At 34.7% G+C, this 19,986-nt stretch overlaps 1 protein-coding gene across 2 annotated transcripts in view; it reads left to right on the plus strand.

Moving 5' to 3' along the window:
- Positions 1–19,986, plus strand: part of LOC150110330 (macrophage mannose receptor 1-like) — a 123,913-nt gene that overhangs the window by 61,856 nt on the left and 42,071 nt on the right. For both annotated transcript variants that reach the window (XM_090392943.1, XM_090392939.1), the window contains 2 exons: positions 6–105; positions 14,710–14,966. In XM_090392943.1, coding sequence (XP_090249069.1) covers positions 6–105; positions 14,710–14,966 — 357 coding nt within the window. The remainder of the gene's footprint in view (positions 1–5; positions 106–14,709; positions 14,967–19,986) is intronic.

Here is a 19,986-nt window from a genome sequence, read left to right on the forward strand (position 1 = left end):
TGTAGGATAATTGTGTTTTACTCGAGCTCGCCACTACTCGCCTGGGGAAGTGGAACGATGTACAGTGTCCAGAAAGAATTGCATTCATCTGTCAGAGGTATAAAGGTGAGGAGCACGTTTACACCAAAGGGTTAATTTAGTTTTACATTTATGTTAATTTTTGTTAATTCACTTAATTATGTTAATTATGTTAATTCACTTTATGTTAATTTAGTATTACAGTTATGTGTTATGGTGTTTTTATATCAGTATAATTTTATATTTAATTAATTAATTTATTTATTTCCAGATTGTAATCCATTTTTGTGAAAAATATTAAGAAATTAAATACGTTTCCATTTCGGTTCCTTTCCAAAAAATGCTCTCTTCATGTATACAAATCAAGATGTGTTATTTATATATAATCTAGTTTATTAGCGATTCAAGGATTTGGCTATGGAATTGGAACATCTTTATGTGCATTATAACACTACCATTGATTAAGAAATTTGTTTCTATATTCTGTTAAGTGAGAATTTAATAATAATAATAATAATAATAATAATAATAATAATAATAATAATAATACAAATATTAAATAACACACACACACACACACACACACACACACACACACACACACACACACACACACACACACACACACACACACACACACACACACACACACACACACACACACACACAAACTTGGAATGTATTGATGCGTCGCTGAACTGGAAGCCTCTGAACAAATATATTGTGTTTCATTAAGTTTGTATGGTATTTTGGGTGCGTGTTTCTTGTTCGTAGTATGTCCTTAGAGCTCTTTTCAGGCAATTGTAGTTTGTAAGGTTTCTATATTCAAAAGGTAATTTGTTTATCATGTCTGGGATGTAGAAGTTTCTCGTGGCCTTTCCGTAGTGATTATTGTATTCATATGTGATATAATTAGTAGTCTGAGGTCTTGTTATACGGTATGTATTTCTAACTGTCCTATAGTTGGCATCGAAATAATATTTTAGCAAAGCTGCATAGTGACATAAATGTTTTGATGTCAGTATTTTGTGTTCTGACATTGCAATGTATATAAGATCGTGATTTTCTCTTTGTTCCCAAAAGATCAGTTTTGTCATTTTGTACTGTAATGATATTAATCTATTTAATTTTAGGGTGCACAGAAAGCATACGTTTTTATAGCGTATCTTAGTATATTTTGGCATAGTGCTTTATATATTAGTGTTTTTAGGCGTATGGGAACTATATCGTTTAACCTGTAGAGTTTGCCAGTTATTGTGTGGAGTTTGTTGTGTGGATGGTTTATGTGGCTATTCCAGTTCATATCTGCATCGAAGTAAATTCCAAGGTATCGTATTGTTTCAACCTGAGTGATTGTAGTGGTTGTGCTGTTCTGTGTGTTTTTTATGTTGGAAAGTGGATGTTGGATGGTAATATACTTATTATCAACTGGTCAAGTCAGTGGATTTCTGAATATCATTAATTTTGTCTTTTCTCTGAGTTTAGGTGTATGGAGGTTTTCGTGAGCCAGTCTATGATCAGATTTATGTCATGTTGCATATTTGGTTGGGCTATGCTAGCGTTATTATGGATGGATATTATAGTTGTATCGTCTGTGTATTGGAAAATCTTATCTTTGAGAGGCAGCTGATTAATATCGTGCGTGTAAATGTTGAATAGAGTTGGGGAGAGTACAGCACCTTGTGGTACTCCACAGGTGACTGGTAGCTCTCTGCTTCAGTTTGACCCGATACGTGTGATATGCTTTCTATTTTGAAGATAGTTTGTAAACCACCTGTGAAGAGGCCCGTCTATTCCAAAATGCTTCAGCTTTTCTAACAAGGCTTGATGTGTAAGTGTATCGAATACTTTAGTTAGATCAATAAAGACTACGATGGTAATTTTGTTTTTGTCTAAGGCGGTATTAATTACGTCTGTAAAGTCTTCCAAGAGAGATGTCGTTCCCTTATTTTTCTGAAAACCATATTGTGTTTTAGGAATAATATGAAAGGTCTCAGTGTATGCTGTGAGTTTCTTCAGTATGATCCGCTCCATAATTTGATTGATAATTGGTAATGGCTATTGGTCTGTAATTGCTGATTAAATTTCTTTTTCTATGTTTCTATATGGGTGTGATTATGGCGGTCTTTAGCATACTTGGTATTCTGTCCAGTTTTGAATATTTCATTTATTAGTTTTAGTAGGATAGGACTTAAACTAGTTGCATATTGCTTTGTATCTTTAGGTCTGATATCATCTATTCCTGGGCATTTGTTTGGTTTGATTTGAAGTATTGCAGAGAGAAGTTCTGCTTCTTTTATGGTTGGGAGCCATAGTGTCTGTTTTGATTGTGGTCCAAGTGGAGGCTCTCGTTTTTTGATTGAGGGAATATTTCTGTGCAGTTCTTGGATGGAGGCTGCAAAGTAATGGTTAAAGTCATTTGCTAGTTGTTGGATAGGTTTTGCGTCTTTCATGAAGCTGTGTTTTATGGTTTCCGAGGCGGTGATTTTGGGAACAAAATCTAGCATTTCTTCGATCAGATGACAGGTTTGTTTCATGTTGTTTTGTGCAGAGGTTAGTTTGTCCCTGTAGTAGCTTCTTTTTGCATTTCTGATTTGTGTTGTAAGGTGATTCCTTGTTATCTTATATTCAGTTTTTAAAGTTGTGTTATTTGGATATCGCTTTAATTCTTTCCACAAAGCGTCCTTTCTGTGTATTTCTAGGATTAAGTTTTGTGTTATCTAAGGATAATGTGTGGCTTTTGAACGAATTCTGACTTTTTTTGTAGCTTTCTTATATATTTCCTCCAGTGTGAGTTTAATGTTGTTGTATAAGATATCTGCTCTGATGCGAGGTGTTCCCCGTCTGTTTTTCTTATTTCGTGGTTGACTATTTCTTCGTCTATTACTGTTTTCTGTCGCTTTTCTTCTGAGGGACATTGCATGGATATTGTCTTGGTCTGCAGGTTTAGAGCTGTGAAGTAATGGTCTGCTACTTTGCACTTTATGACTGACGCAGTGTAACTATTTGGTGGTGCTCGGGCGTTTATATGATCTAGACAGGAGGCAGTGATAGTATTTCCGAATATTTCGTCTCTAGTACATGAGAAGATTATAGTACATGAGAATTATTCTTGGTATTAGATTATACATGGATATCGTGTCTAGTTATTGTACAGTGTTGTTCTGGTTTTCGTTTGTAATATTTATGTTTATGTCGCCAATTATCATTAGGTGTTCGGTTGAGCATATTTCTTGGCTTGAAAGCCAACAATTGAGTTCGGGCAAGAATTTTATCATGTTTAGGTTTGGTGGCCTGTAAATAGCATTAATATTATGGGATGCTGTGTATTTGTGGTATTAGTGATTTCGAGGCAAAGGGTTTCACCAAGCTCAAACTGATAGGCCGTTTCTTTTGCTATTAATTTTTGTTTGATAAATATTAATATTCCACCCCCTCTTTTTTGTTTGGCAGCATGATCTATTTTGTTGGAAGCCTAGAATTTGGAAAGCAGTTGCTTCGTCATTAGTTATGGATATTTCTGTAAGAATCAATATTTCAATAATATCAGTGTAATTCCTCAGATAAGCATGTAACAATAATCAATGTTTTCGGATGCTTCTGATGTTAATATGCAAGATTGAGAGACCTCTTGCTTGTACTGTGTGTTGTTTCCATTGATCAAGCGCTTCGAAAGTACAATTACTGATGTATTCTGATGTAATTACATCTATCTGATAGTTCACATTCATTTTTGTTGTGTTGAGATCTTCTTATTGAACTAAGTTGGAGTCTGGTTTCACTCTAGCAACCTGTCTATATCTTCCGCGCTTTTTATTTGTATAGACTTGGAAGTATATGACTTTCTCAAGAATATTTTGCCGTCTTTGATCCATAAAAATTGATACATTTTTTCTGTTTGGTTCAAAAGATTCTGATTGAAAGGTGTTAAATACTCAGATAGAAAGATTGGCGTATTGTCTTGCGATGCATTTAAATCCTTGACTGCTGGTTTTTTCAGTCTGCTGGTTTTTAAGAGATTGTCTCTTGTAGCCTTGCTTTTCAGACGAACTATGACCGGTGCGGGTCGTGGCAAGCCTTGTTTTCTGTTCTTCCTGGGAAACCGATTTATGGTCTGAATATTAATATGATGTAGGGGGATGTCAATTGCATGACCTAACTTTAAAACTACGTCTCTGAGATTTTCTGTGGATTTGGTTTCTAGAAGACCGTTTATGACAAGGTCTTCTTTATGTTGTTGCGTATTGTAGTTAAAACTTCGTATTGTAGTTTCAGGGAATTAAATTTTTTGCTGAGTTCCGATGTGTCTTTTATCAATTTGTGCTGCCTGTCAATTAATGCGTTAATGCTGATTTTAATGATATTTTAATGCTGATTTTTGTTTTAATAATTTTTTTATAGTTTATTATATCTCAAATAATTACATGAATATACTAATATTTAGGCAACAATACATCTTTTTCTTGCAAAATGGTTCAGTACGAATTATAATTACTCTTAATATCATTATCATTTGCAGAATTTCTCATTGACACAAGAGTAAAAAGTGTGTATTATTACCATTAATAATAATCATAGTAATCGTGTTCATTATTAATGACTCACAAGTTAAACAATATTACTTATGTTGCAGTTTACATATTAATAATTTTTAAATTTAAATTGTAAATTAAATATATAATTTTAAACTTAAATATATAACTGAAGTATTACTATCGCATTTTCTGTTTACTACTAGAATTCATTACAGAATGTTAAGTGAATAATGTTAGATAAATACTAATACAGTGATGTAACTCAACTGCACCCTCGAAGCTTTGTAATTAGCTTACCTGAGGGTGATACTGATTATATATACATATATGTGTTATTGATTTGGTTGCTCTGTTGGAATTAGGCAGATCTTTGGGGGGTCAAATGAATGATATGAAAGGTCGGATCAAAGTGAAATTTCCGATATATCCTGTGTTATAGCATCTGTCTTGATGGTTCACGTTCTTTTTTTTATTGTGGGCTTCTTCTTTTTGAACTATTTAGGAGGCTTTTGTCTTCACTGCTGCAGCCTTTCTATGTCTTCTGTGCTTTTAATTTGTATCGGCTTTGAAGTTTGTGACTTCCTTATGAATATCTTGGCATCTCTGGTCCACAAAAATTGGTAATTTTTTTCCATTTTTGCTTTTCTTGTTTGGTACAACAGATTCTGGTTGAATGGTGTTAAATATTCGGATAGGAAGATTGGTATATTGTCTTGCTGTGCGTTCAAGTCCTTGGCAACTGGTTTTTTCTGCCTGCTGGCTTTTATGAGATTGTCTCTTGTGGACTTGCTCTTAAGACGAATTATGACTGGTGCAGGTCGTGGGAAGCCTTGGTTTTTGCTCTTCCTTGGAATCCGATTTACCGTCTGAATGTCGTTAAGCTGTAGGGGGATATCAATTACATGGCCTCATTTTAAAACCACGTCTCTGAGGTTTTCTGTAGGTGCAGTTTCAGGAAGACCTTTTATGACAAGATCTTTTTAATGTTGTTGCTGATTTAAACGTTCGTGTTGTAGTTTTAGAGAATGAAGTTCTTGACGGAGTTCGGATGTCTCTTTCATCAAATTGTGTTGCCTGTCTTTTAGTGCATTAATGCTCATTTTAATGTCGTTTGCAACACTTCTATAACTGCTAAATTATTATGTTTTACCAAATCTTCATATTCGCTAGATTTTTTTGTTATATGTTCGTTCTGTTTCTTAAAGAGTTCTTGCACAAGATCTACTAAGCTGGCTTTTATAGTCACTAGACCGTTTTCTATTAGTATACTTAAAGAGTTTAAATTATAGGACTCACCTGCGTTTTTTTGTCTGTTCAATTCGTAATCTGATTTTGCCTCCGGTATATTCGGCTGCATCGTAGGTGGCTGCCTTACGTGCGTTTCTTTGTTCCTCATGCAGATCGGGTTCATATTTATGTTGCCCGGTTGTTTCTCAAAAGATGGCACATGTTAAGTGTAGAATCCTACTGCATTTCGTACAAGTTATATTATTTCTGTTGGACTATAACTCCTCCAGGCATTTGATACACTTCATGACTCACCTTTCTTTCCTTAGGCAGTGAGGCGTGATTATAAAGATAACGGCGTCCTTTGTTCTTCGCTGGTTGTTGACCACGGTCCTCTCTGTTCCCTTTTCAACACTTCAAAATTTGGTTTCTTCTTAGCCGATCTCGTTGAATTTTATATCACTGTCTTCGGCGTGATAAGTAGGGTTACTTGGGAGCACTTTCAACTTAAAACAGGAGTTGGAACCACTTTAAAACTATAAAAAACTGGAGCAGCGATATCACCGTGCGACCGATCGTATGCCTACACAGCGTCCTCTTTATGATGATAATAATAATAATAATAATAATAATAATAATAATAATAATAATTTTTTGTTTCAAATAAATTGCATAGATGCTGTAATAATTATATATATATATATAATATTTATAACACATTACAATTGTGAATAACAGATACTTGCAAGTTAAAGATTAATTAAAAGAATTAAACCTCTTTCTATATAAGAAACTTATCTTATTCTGGTTTCCATATTTTACATTTGTTCTTTTAACCAAACATTGTCTAGATGTTCTCACTAGTCTGATTATCAATAACTTGGTAATGATTGATTGAATTGGTTGATTGGCCTCCGGGACAACGAAGTAACTTCATCATTCCTCTGGATGGAATGATGAAGATTGGTGCCGTTGATTAGAATTGCGTTTTAGTGGAAGTATGTTGTTATTTCGTTTAGGTCTTTTTGTGTTTTGCAGAGAGTTGTGTTAAAGTCTATGTGGATTGCTAGTAGTGCAGTGTCATCTACGTATTGAAATATTTGACTTCTTATAGCATGCTATGAACATCGTTAATGTATATGCTGAACAGATTGGTTGATAATACGGCACCTTGAAGTACACCATGTTTTACTTGTATACTCCGACTGTGACATGTGCCAATTTTTGTTACTTGTGTTCTGTTTGAGAGGTAGGTCTTGAACCATGTATGCAGTGTTCCTATTATACCTAGTGAGTATAGTTTGGTGAGTAGTATGTCTTGTTCAAGTGTGTCAAATGCTTTGGTTAAGTTCAGTAGTTTAAGGACGGCGTACTTGTTTTTGTCAAGAGCTTATTTATTGTGTCGGCGATGTCTTCTAATAAAGTAATGGTGCTTTTTGTTTTCTGAAAGCCGTAGTGGTATTGAGAGATGATGTTGTACTTCTGTAAATAGTTCTGTAGTCTGGTGTCTGTTATTTTTTCTAGAATTTTTGAGATGACTGGTAGTGTAGCTATTGGTCTGTAGTTCTGAGTATCATTTCGTTTGCCGTGTTTGTATATTGGCGTAATTACTGCAATTTTTAGTTGTAGTGGAATAATGCCTGTGTCGAATATTATGTTCAGGAGTTTCAAAATATTGGATTTATTTGTACAAAGTGTGTTATAAAGTCTGTGAGTCCTATTTTGTCTATTCCTGGAGTTTTCTTTGGTTTTAGTTGTAGGATTGCTTCTTTCAGTTCCTGTTTTGTTATGGGTGGAAAACACATCGTTTATTGTTGACTTTGTGTCAGTAATTTTTTGTTGATCGTTGGTAGTTTATCTTTATTTTGAGTTGTGTGATGTTGTTTGTGAAAGCATGGTTGAATGAGTCTGCTAGTTCCTCTTGGTTTGTGTCCTGACCGAAGCTTTTTGCAATAAAATCTTGTGCTGAAGTTTTCTTTTTTCGGGTTATTAATTCGCTGAGTGTAGTCCATGTTTTCTTAATGTTGTCGTTATATTCCATGAATTTTTGGAAGTAGTAGCATCTTTTTGCCCTACGAATTTTTGTTGTTAGTTTGTTTCTTGTGTTTTTGTATAAAGTTTGTAAATGTGTATTACTGGGTGACTTTTAAGCTTTTTCCATAGATTTTCTTTTACAGTAATAGTATTTAGTATGTCGTCATTTATCCGTGGATTGTTGTTTGTTTGTCACCTCGTTTGTGTAGGTTTTGTTGTTTTTTTGTATATTTCTGTGAACTTTATTTGAAAATTCTCGTATAATGTTACAGGATCGTTTATTTTAAGTAGGGAATTCCAGTCTGTATTTTTTACTTGGTTATTGACAATGCTCTTTAGTATGATCGTGTGTTGTCGACTTTTGTGGTGGTGGGAGGGTGGTAGGAAACGTAATAAAACGAAGTTGAGACAAAGTAGTGATCGGCAAATTTTACGTTAATGACTGATGATGTATATGTATGGATGGGAGTCCGTATGTTGATATGATCAACGCATGATTGTGTTAGTGAGTTATTGAGTATTTCTTCTCTTGTTGGCGAGTTAATAGTAGGTTTATATTGTATTGACTTAGTATATCAAGATATGTGTTAGAGGTTGAAGAAGCGTGGTCAAGAGTATGTATGTTAATGTCTCCTATTAGGATGAGCATGTGTGTTTTAAGCGGTTCGATGCCGCTTAGCCATGTTTCTAACTCGTGAAGAAAACTGAGTGGATTATTATCTGAGGGTCTGTATATTGTGTTTATTGTGTATTTGATACTGTTGTAGCCATTTGTGATTTCCAAAATTAGTGTTTCCGCATGTTCGAAGTGAGTTTGTTTTTCTGTCACATTGTATTTTTTTTGATAAATGCCAAAATGCCACATCCTCTTTTGTTTGGTCTACATAAGTTGTAGGTTTGATAATTATTTATGTTGTATGCGTAAATTTCTGTGACGTTTATTGTAACTTCGGTCAGTATTAGCGCATCTATGTTTATAATGGTATAATTGAACTGTGTTATCAATGTAAGCCAGTGTTTTTTTATACTTCTTATGTTTGTGTGTATGATAGTGAAGTTGGTGTTGATGGAAATGTTGTCTGACCATTTCTTCAAAAAGTCAAAGACCTTGAGTTTTATGTTGTCTGACTGGATATGCTCGCCAATGTTTGAGATCTCCATTATACAGTATTTAAATGAGTTCTCATCTTATTCTTAAGGATGTAAAAAGTTAGTGTTTTATATTGGTAGGCTGTGTAAGTCGGATTCACTTGTAATTATGTATACTCGAGTGTTTTCATTCTTTCTCAAAAATATCTGGGAATTCTTTGTCCACAGGAACTTGTAGTTTTTCTCTGTTATTGTCTTCCTTGCTTGGTATAGAAGATTTTTGAAGTATGGAGTCCAGTGTTCTGTCATATAGATTGGTATTGGGAGTTTCTTATTAGTTAGGATCGTTGTTGTCGGCCTTGTTTTCTTGCTTGCTATAAGAATGGAGTCTCTCAGATTTCTGTTGGTAAAACGAGCGATGATTGGTGGCGGTCTTTCTTTATTTTTTGTTGGCTTCGGTTGATATGGATGATATCTGTGGTTGCGATTTAAATTCCAATTTTTCTGCCGATCAGTTGCATTATGTTGCTTAGGTCTGCTGTATTTTCTAACGTTATTCCCTCAATTTGAAGTTCTTTTTTTCTTTCTTTTTCTAGCATATGTTCCATTTGACATATGAGTGTGTTTACTTCTTTTCGCAATTCTTGATTTTCACGTTGGTTTATTATTCTTATTCTTATTAATAATAATAATAATAATAACAATAATAATAATAATAATAATAATAATAATAACATATACCAGCTATCCTACTTATTCTTAAATTCATTCACACTGCTTGCACTCCAATATCCATTCCAATCACGCACCACCCTCTGAGAGAAAAATCTAGACATCACCCACCCCCTCTTCTTAGCGGCCTTCATTCTCATCTTCCAAGGATGCCTTATTGTCTTTTCAACACCCTCCATAAATTGAAAAATTTTATCAATTGAAATCCTGTATGATCCTTTCAGAAGTTTGTAAGTCTCAATCATATCACTCCTTTTCGCTTGTTTGTTTGTTAGTGCCTACAAATTCTAGATCTGACTTCATAATCTGCATTCTACAATCATGATATAATTATTAACACTCTCCTTTGCATTCTCGCTCTCCAATATATCACAATCACAATGGAAACCAGGAGACCAAATTGCGCACAATAGTTAGTCCAAGTGAGGTCTTATCAAGGCCTTGTAAAGAGGCCAAATGACATCCTTATCTTTAAATGCGATCGTTCGTTTCCGCATTGCAATTATCTTTTGAGTCGTATTTGAAACTTTGCCCCATCGCCCTGAACTTCAACTTCCTATCTATTAACACTCCAAGATCCATAGTCTCATTAGTTTCTACTAGTCTAATCCCACCAATATATTACGACATTGGATATCTAATACGCCGAGGGGAATGACTTTACATTTACTAATATTGAACTGACATCCATTTTCCCATGCCAACAATTCCAGTATATTGAAATCATTCTGCAAGAACTTCAGATCCGCAGCATTTCTGATTGTCCTACCTATCTTTGCATCATCAGCAAATAGCTATTTGCCGACATTGCTGGCAGAGTGGTTAGTGTATCCGCTCTCCAGCCAAAAGGCTGAGGGTTTTAATCCCGCCGTGGGCACAGATGTTTTTGATAGTCTGTGAAAATACTAGTGGTGGTGGTGGTGGCGGTGTGTTGTAGATGGTGTTTGTGTAGTTGCGTTTGTTTGTGGCTTTGAGTAGTTGAGACAGAGAGCTGTACAGTACGTGGACTCCCTCGATGAGTCCTTGAACTCCCTGTAGGTGTTAGGTAATAATAATAATAATAATAATAATAATAATAATAATAATAATAATAATAATAATAATAATGTCGCTTGTCAAATCCTTCCCAATATCATTAATATTAATGCACAGATTGAATATCAGTAGACCAAGCACTGCTACAAATCTTGTTACCTTAAATCTTGCAGAGTCACATAACCCTGTGTACCACTTTTGATATCCGTCAATCAGCCATCCTCTTATCCTTGCTAATATTATATAACCCAAACCCATTTTCTTCAATTTATGCAACAGTCTACCATGTTGTATTCTATCAGAAGCCTTACCAAAATCGAAAAGTAACATATTGTATCCATTCCAGTTGTCTAGTTCAATGGTAACATTATAATGGACTGTGAGCAAGTTGCTAAAAGATAACCTTCCCTTCTTAAACCCATTTTGTTCATAGCAAATTGGAGATTCACTGTCAACCCATTTCAGAATGGGAGCCCTAACCAATTTTTCCAAAATCTTCACCACCACCACCACTCCTTAGAAACTAATTGGTTGATATTTGGATACATTAATCTTTGCACCACCTCTGTGCAATGGAATTACATTCAATTACAAAGGCATCTACATTCCTTCCGTTCTTTATGAGTCTTCCCTGTTCTGAGACATATATTAAACAACCTGGTTAAAAAAGAATGGCCAGTTCAGCTCAATACTCTTTTAGCACATGTGCTGATATCCGATCATTCCCTATTGCTGAATTTTTATTCAATTTGTGCAACAGCTATAATATCTCGTTCACATTCAACTGTGTTTCTTCATCTAGTGAAGAAGTAACAGTGAGCTTAGTGTTGTACACCAGTTTGTTAGCGTTTAACAAAATGGGTACTCATTAACTGAACAATCTCTTCTGCATCTGTAACCCTCATGCCATCTGCATTTAGAAGACTTATTCTTTCATATTCATTTTTTTCTTTTACTGCGAGCATTTCGATATAATTATTCTCAGTTGTTTTAGCACACAGAGCCTGTTTTTTTTTCATCCTGAGACTTTGCTTTCCGTACAACAGTTGTGACTATTCTAGCATGCTGCTTATAACGTTCATAACGGGTGTCATCCTTATGCACATCGAATTCCTTCCGCATCGCCCTTTTCTTGCGAATCTCTTGCTAAATAAAATTACACATCCCTTTGATTCCTAAATTATTTATTCTTCGAACTCTCGGGACACATTCTAATATCGCCATATATAAGTATTGTGTAAATGATTATAATTACTGTGTATGATTATGCCCTAACATTATGATCACTCCTTTCCTGTTCATCTTTTCTATTTGGTGATGAATTTCTTCATCACTATCAACCGATCCACCAGGTCAGTAACAACACCCCACTATATAATTGATTTTGTTAGATTACACCTCACACCAGATGGCTTCCACCTCCCTGTCCCATCAAATATTGTTAGTAGTACTAAAATCATTGGTCTCATCTCTAACTGGATTCAAGTCATCCGATATCATTAGCAGCAGCCCCCCCCCCTTCCTCTGCTGTCCTCTCTATCTTTCCTAAAAATACTGTACCCTTGACATTCGCTACCAGTTAGTAGGTCTGATGCTAATAGCTAGCTTTCACCAATATCTCCAATCTGAGGTCGCAACATATTGACTAAGGCAACAAACTCTATCACTTTGTTCCTGATACTCCTAGCATTCTTGTACAGACATAATAATGTACATGTTTATTCCTTTGCATGGTCTTGTCTTCAGTCTGCCTGAAATAGTTGGACAACCTGCAGATCTTTATTCTTCTTTAATGTCTTACGCATATAGGCATCTTTGCACACATATTATGGGTCAGAACCGGACGAACGCAAAGCCGAAATCGTTCCCTTCTCGTCATCATTTCCATGACAAAGCGCATTCCCACAATTATATAACATGGTTGCTCTTACTCTCACATTCACATAATATCTCCCTTAATAAGTTAGTTTGTCTGACTTTCTGTTTTAGGTCTCATACCAGTTATTAGTTTTTCTAGACTCCTGATACCAAACTCATTCAGGTAGGCTGTACCTCTTATACACAATCCAGTCTTTCCTCAAACTCACGCCACACATCCAAAAAAGCGCATCCATTCCTACGCATCGAATTGTTTGCCACCATAGCCTTTCTTTTTAATTCATTTTATCATAGCGAGGTAAAATACTGACAATATTCACTTTCTCACTCTTCATTCTTGCCTCTTCTAACAACCCTTTCATGTCCTCTATCACACTGAACTACAACCTGCTACAATTTCGTTTACTTTTCTTTTCTGTTTTTGAATTGCTTCCTTTATATTCTTAATTTTCGCTCCAGGAAAACTCGATGTCATAACTTGCTCTTCCATAGTATGTTTTATTATAGAATCACCATACCAAATAACTTCTTTCTTTTTACTAACAACGTCACTTACCTGTTTCCTTGCTTTGGTGTTTCTTATTTTCCTGTTTAATTTTCTTTTTATCCCTCTGTTCATTTAAACTCCTCTCGACCTTTTGAAATTTCCGCGTCGTCTCTGATAATCTGCTTTAATTTTGCTATTTTGGAGGTTAACTCATTTTCATGAACCTTCTCCTCTATTCCAATGACCTCGTTAGCGGGCTGTCCTTCTTATTCTTGACTGCGCTCCTCTTCCTAGCATTATGTTTCTAGTGCGTTTTTGGCGCCATTTTAAACATATTTATTATTGAAATATCTTAATAAAAATATGTTATTAAATACTAAAAACAGTAAAGTCTATCTACACTAGTAGAATACAAAACACTAATTTTCCAAGAGAAAACTCCATCATAATTTAAGGTTAAGTGAACGTATCTAATGTTAGTTTAATTTTTTGCATTCAAAGAATTAAAATATTACAGAAATATTTACTAGCACGTATTCAGTGGTTCATGTCTTTACTCGTAAGTGACCTGAGGAATTATCTTTCGGTACACCTCTATTTAGTGTTCTATGCATGCGCTCGTACTTCAGAACAGAATGCCATTATATGCATAATCTGATTTCTAAATTCGACTAGTCTTACAAATTCTATTGGTCTCTTAATAATATTTATTATTGCATCAGATACTCAGTTGTTTCTCGAAATCTGTTGGAGGCTATCCACTGTTTTATGAAAGTAAAAGGTTCTTCTGCAGTATCATGTCAATGCATGTTATATTTACTAAATTATCAAATCTGAGGTTACGAAAAGGAATAATTTTGAAGTTCACAAATAAAGACAAGTGCAAGAATAGAGAATGAGAACTTGCTACCATCGCGCATATGAGCTTCTAAATATGATTATACAGAGGATGGATGGAAGCGTTTCCTGGATGAAGTGTGATAACCTTAGAATGCGAGTATTTAGAAACTAGGTCTGTGCGATCATGGAATCTTCAGCAACCACACAATGAATGAAAGGCTGATGTTGTAGTACACTAAAGGTAAAATTAGGTCATAAAGCACTGCAAATTCTGAAAGACCAGACCAGATGCTGATTATAATTGTCCTTCAAAACTATTAACACTTACTTGTAATTTAGTGTTCTTATGTATAAAAATGATTAGCTTATGTATACAAATTTGAGCAAGCAATTACATCTGAAATCAGATGATTATCATTATTAGATTTTTAATTTTTTAAAAGTTCTTATCCATCGTATTTTATTATATAATCCAGATACCGTGCTCTTGAAACGATCGAACTTCTCAAGCCACCTCGGACCGCCAATAAACCGGGCAGTGATATTTCACCAAATGATGAAATTGAACTCCCACCTAAAGACAACCGCTAATATTACTGACCACGAAGGATTTGAAACCATCATCAAGATCAGCCATCCATTCACTCTGCCAATAAGGCATAATGTGATGTTTAATTGCTGTAATTATGCTCTTCTTCTTCTTTTTACCGTTGGTGATGATAAAGTACCTGTTTAACATGTGCTCCAGTATTCTGTGAAGCACAAAGTGAAGAACTGAATTCAACTGAAATGTGATTGCAATTATTAATCATTCTATTTTATTTCTCTTTACAGATCCCACACTTTCGACTCCACCTTATGACACCAGTCGATGTAGCAAACTCAAAGATTGGCGCCGTTTGGAATCTACATGCTACCAAAATGTTTTTCTTTCTGAGCAGAAGAAAACTTGGAATGAAGCAGAAAAATTTTGTAATCAGTTTGGTGGTCATCTTGTAACTATCCGAGAACTCCACCAGCATCTGTTAGTCAAAGTCAATGCAATTTATGACAACTTTACTTCTCCTGTGTGGATTGGGCTCAAGAAAGATGTAAGTTGATTGAGCATGAAGAAACGAACATATATATTGAGCATATGTTCGGTTTCGTAACATACGTAAAATATTTAGAATAATTTTGTCACACATCAAACTTCAATTAATGCGAAGTATTTTGTTCTGGGATACAAATTCAAATGAGATCCAGGAACACAAATTGGAGTTTGCGAACATTGAGATTTTCCGCAGGTACGATTGCTAATTCTTGTCTGTGCTTGAAAAATTAATATTTTTTATATTGTGACATCACAGTTACAATAGTACGATTTTACACCCGCTCAGGATCCGAAATTTCAGCTGTTTTATGATATTATTCCTTCTCTTCCCGTATTTTCCCTGCTTTTAAAAATTATTATTAATTGCAATAAGGATGAGGATTTAAAATTCAAAATAAAATTTAAAAATTTATTTTCTCAGTTAACTTGAATGCTAATTTGCGTAGAATTATTAGTCAGTTAATAACGAAAATGTGTGGTTACTTCTCCATATGTTAGTTCTAACTTGGAGTTTTAATTAAATTTTGTCGATGGCATACGTTTTATCTTTGAGAGGGCTACGCATTTATCTCATGAACATTTTCATCCTATGAAATTATTGAATTTAATTTTTTGAATACGGTAATGTTGTACTTCATGCTTTTATTAGATGTAGAATAATATATCCGCCATTTCTCTGATTTAAGATTATGCAAATAATAGTTGTATTATTAATCTAAGTATCCTATTTATTTTTGTTTAGTGATCATATAATATCCGATGGTTTAACATTCAGCCTAGGCTGACCCAAAGCATATTTCACTAAGCGAAAATTGATGAAATTAAAATGGTATTTAATTTTTGTTTACTTAAATACTTCTTTCTACATTAAATGCTTTAATTAAAATGTTGTACTTCAATGCAATATATGCACTTGGAGCATGTTCGTTCGAAAATGCAATAATTTTCATATAGACAAGTATCCTTTTTTAGTTAGTTTCAATTTTCAAGAGATGATCTACATCAATTATATTATCACTTCCCTATTTCAACAACAACGCTTGACAACGCATAGTTCATGAGTATAAGTCTGGCGAATTAAGATTATGAAATTCATGTACAGTTTCATGTTGGTAAGGCACGAAACATTTATAGTTTATGCTTCGATTTGTAGAGTATCCGTATCTCAGTCAGTATAGACGAAACCTTTTTGGTCAGAAAGACCTAGGTTCGATACCTGTCAGTGACGTGAGAAACCTTTATCTGGTCTCTTTAAACTAAATGTGAGTTAGCTGGCCTCATACGAATGTAGGGAATTTTTTCATCCGGGATCTCGGGTTTTTTTCCGCCAGAACAGGCAAACCATCCAGTGAACACACGCATCTACAGATATAGGACGCATAGGGCTAATCACGTTTTCGTCGATACGATACTGAATAAATGTAGAAAAATCCTGGACACCGCAAGGTAAAAGAGGATGGAAAGTAATTACAAGAAGAAGATTCGATTTGTTTCTCTTGTAGATTACGGAAGCTTTTTTATTTCCTATAGATCAGTGGTTCCTAACGTTTTTCCACTTGGGTACCCCTTTTAAACCCATTTCTACAAATTGTAGAAATGGGTTTAAAAGGGGTACCTTGTTTTTAAAATAACTTTTGTTCAGTGCCTATGTTAATGTAAAATAGTGGAAATGAGGTAATGAGTTGGGAAAGGAAAATTACTACACTAAAAGTGCAAACCACAGATTTAATTTTACAATATTACAATATTCGTAACACAGAAATAAGTATAGCATCATGTTAAATATTGATAATGATGATCAAGCATTTAACAAACTTTTGATTTATTATTATTAATAACATTTATTTGCGTAATCTGAAAAGTCTGTAATAATTGGTATACAGATCACTAGCCGATTGAGACATTGTTGGTGATAGCGTTGTGCTTGCTTTGATGCGCTTAGTTTCTTGAAATCAGGCTCAAGAGATGCAAGACACAGTCTTAAATCCAGACTTGCATTAATCTTGTTGCGGTACTTATATTTTATGAATGTGTAAGAAGAAAAAGCTCTCTCCAGTAGTTCAGTATTAGTAAATGGCAAGAGGTATTTGAGTGCGTTCTCACTGAGCTGTTCGTACTCCTCACTGACATCTACTCAGAAGATAATAAGCTGCTTTCTTTTAAAATCAGAAATTAAAGAAGAATCGGTTGAAAGTTCCATTAACTGCTCCTTTTCATTGATTGATATTTTAGCTTCTTTGAAGAATTCTTCATTGAAGGGATCTACAATCCAATTGTTTTCTTTTTCACGTTGAGAGATGTAATTACAAAAAGACACTTTTCGATGAGTCAGCTGGCCTCATACGGAGGTAGGGAGTTTTTTCATGCGAGATATTCTCTTTCATGTTTTGGGATAGGTGCAAGTCATTCTCAGATAAGAAGTTGTGTAGAGTTTCAAAAACCTCAGGCTGAACTCTTTCAATACGCTTTCCAAAAGTCCACTTTTTTAATCATTGACTCAATTTTGTCGGTTACTTTGAATATAATGAAGAGAGCTGTTTCGATGCCCCAAGTTGAGTTTGTTTATTTCTAGAAAATATCTGGTAAATATGCAAGACTTTGAAGCCAATCACTGTCATGAAACTTTGGAGCGAGACGGAAACGATGGTCTTCAAAAAGAAGCCGGACTTCATGTCTAAGTTCAAAGAGCCGTGTAAATACTTTACCACGAGGCAGCCTCCTTACCTCCTTATGCAAAATAAATGTGCTTTGAAGGCTGTTAATTTCTTCACACAGCTCTTTAAATAATCTAGAGTTGCGTGGTTGTGACTTAATAAAATTCACAACTTTTACAGCCTCATCAAGAACGTCTTAAAGTTCATTAGGAAGAGGCTTGGATGCATGAGTTTATCTATGAATGCAGCAGTGAATCCATGGAACTTGGGGAGCTACTTCTTTAACTCGGCCGCATAGGCCTATAACAAACTTGACATACAGTTGGTCTCTCAGTGCACCCACCACAACAATTGGCCCAACTAATGTCCTTTTCAATGAAATAACCATCGATCACATTAAAAATGTCTTCGTCTGTGATACGCTCTGTAAACGGGTAACAAAGCAACAGGTTTTCATGAACATTTCACTTTTCATTTTCTTTTCTGACATGTACCTCGCCATGACGAGCTAAATAGATAAATCAGCAACATTCATCGACCTGGATGGAAAAGAATTTATTAGATTTTTAATTCTATCTACTACTGCAGCTTCAACATCATCAGCCATATCCTGAATTCTTCGAGACACTGTATTGTTCGATAAAGAGATAGTATCGATTTTGCAGACATGTTCTTCCCCAGACATACAAAAAAACAGCATCATTAATACAAGTAAAAATTAAATCTTCGGCTATGGTGTGTTTGTTACTACATTTAGCTATGCGATAAGCAATATGGTAGGAAGCCTCAACTGTATTCTCATTGTCTTTCTTTCCTGACGTCATGTATGAAGTTACATTTGAACGCTTTTCTAAGCGCTGAAAAATGTATTTCTTTGTTACATAGGATGTTTAATTTCTAAATGTCGCATGAGTAGAGAGGGTTTCATGCAACCGTTGGAAGATACTTCCCCACACACAACACACGAAGGGTTAGGACAGTCATTATCCCCTACAAATGAAAACCCATATTTAATATACTCTTCACAGTATTTCCTTTTCTTCTGTGTAGTACCTGAGGCACGCGCCTTTTTACTATCTCCCGGTATTGGTGTACTAGCTGCAGACACGTGTTGAGAATTACTTAGCGACCGGTATAATTCACATCAAGTTTTGGTTTTTTAACCGTTCCTGTTTTCACCCATTGATGCATAACTGACACACTTAAAAATCACTTACAATAATAACTGAAACTAGATTAAACATTAAATAAATGAAAAAAAAAACTACTTGAAAAGAATCACAATTTAAGACAAAGCACTTACTTATACTCAGTCAATAACTGAGCTGATCAAACAATCTGGATAGGGATGTATTTATATTTTTGGAGAAGTTCTAGAAACGTCGCAAATGGAAGTCAGTGGAAGGTTCATATCGCAAAGGTCATTTCTTAGTAACCCGCGATTGTTCTGGAAAGGAGGATGGTGACAAAAGTGATACATAAACTGTGCGTAATGGTAAAAGAGTGGTTTGGGGGAGGGTTTATGGACATGACCTCACTAATCATCATCATTTGCTAATGTTAGCTAGTTTTGAAGTGTCTCCATTAGCGGTGATTCAAACTTAACATTTATTGTTCTATAACTAACGTTTGCATTTTGTTTTCTCTACTTGTTTTTCCGCCATTTGTAATTATTTTTTGTGTACCCCTGAACGGCCCAGCACGTACCCCCGGGGTTCGCGTACCACCGGTTGGGAACCGATGCTATAGATTGTAAACCTTGGAGTTTAGGAACGTTTAAAGAAGAATATTATGTATATTAGTAACATTCACAAATCTTGGATGGTAAAAAATAAAAAAATGAACATTAGCGGAAAGTAATAGTGTTTATTGATCAGGTATATTAGATTATTTAAAAAATGAGCGGGACGATTTTACAGGTATTAGGATTACAGCGTCTTGCAATCGTTATTTCCATTATATTAGAATTTCACGTGTTTGCGAAAAACTGTACTTTAAACGACGTCTCAAGACCTGTGCATCAATGAAGAAAGTTTTCTGGACCTGAATACAATACAATACAGAAAAAAAAAGTATTACTGGAATAAAAAAATGATAAAATAAATTTCAGATAAATAGTATTTCTAAATATTCTCTACAAGATTTGACATTTTCATATTTTTTGATGAACGTCCACAGAAGGAAGTAATAGATTATTGCAAATATTTGTTTTAGCTGTTTTTATTAGTCTAATTTTTTCATTTTTCATTAGTCTAATTTACAGACGCATTTGAAAAGACCAATTTCTCCATTTATATGCGGAAAACATGGACATAAATAATTCTAAAATACGGTACTGTGCGCTGAAGAATATTAAGAGATAAA

The sequence above is a fragment of the Typopeltis vanoorti genome, chromosome 1 (genome assembly GCF_054136105.1).
Source record: "Typopeltis vanoorti isolate ZY-2024b chromosome 1, IOZ_Tvanoo_1.0, whole genome shotgun sequence".
Lineage (NCBI taxonomy): Eukaryota > Metazoa > Arthropoda > Arachnida > Uropygi > Thelyphonidae > Typopeltis > Typopeltis vanoorti.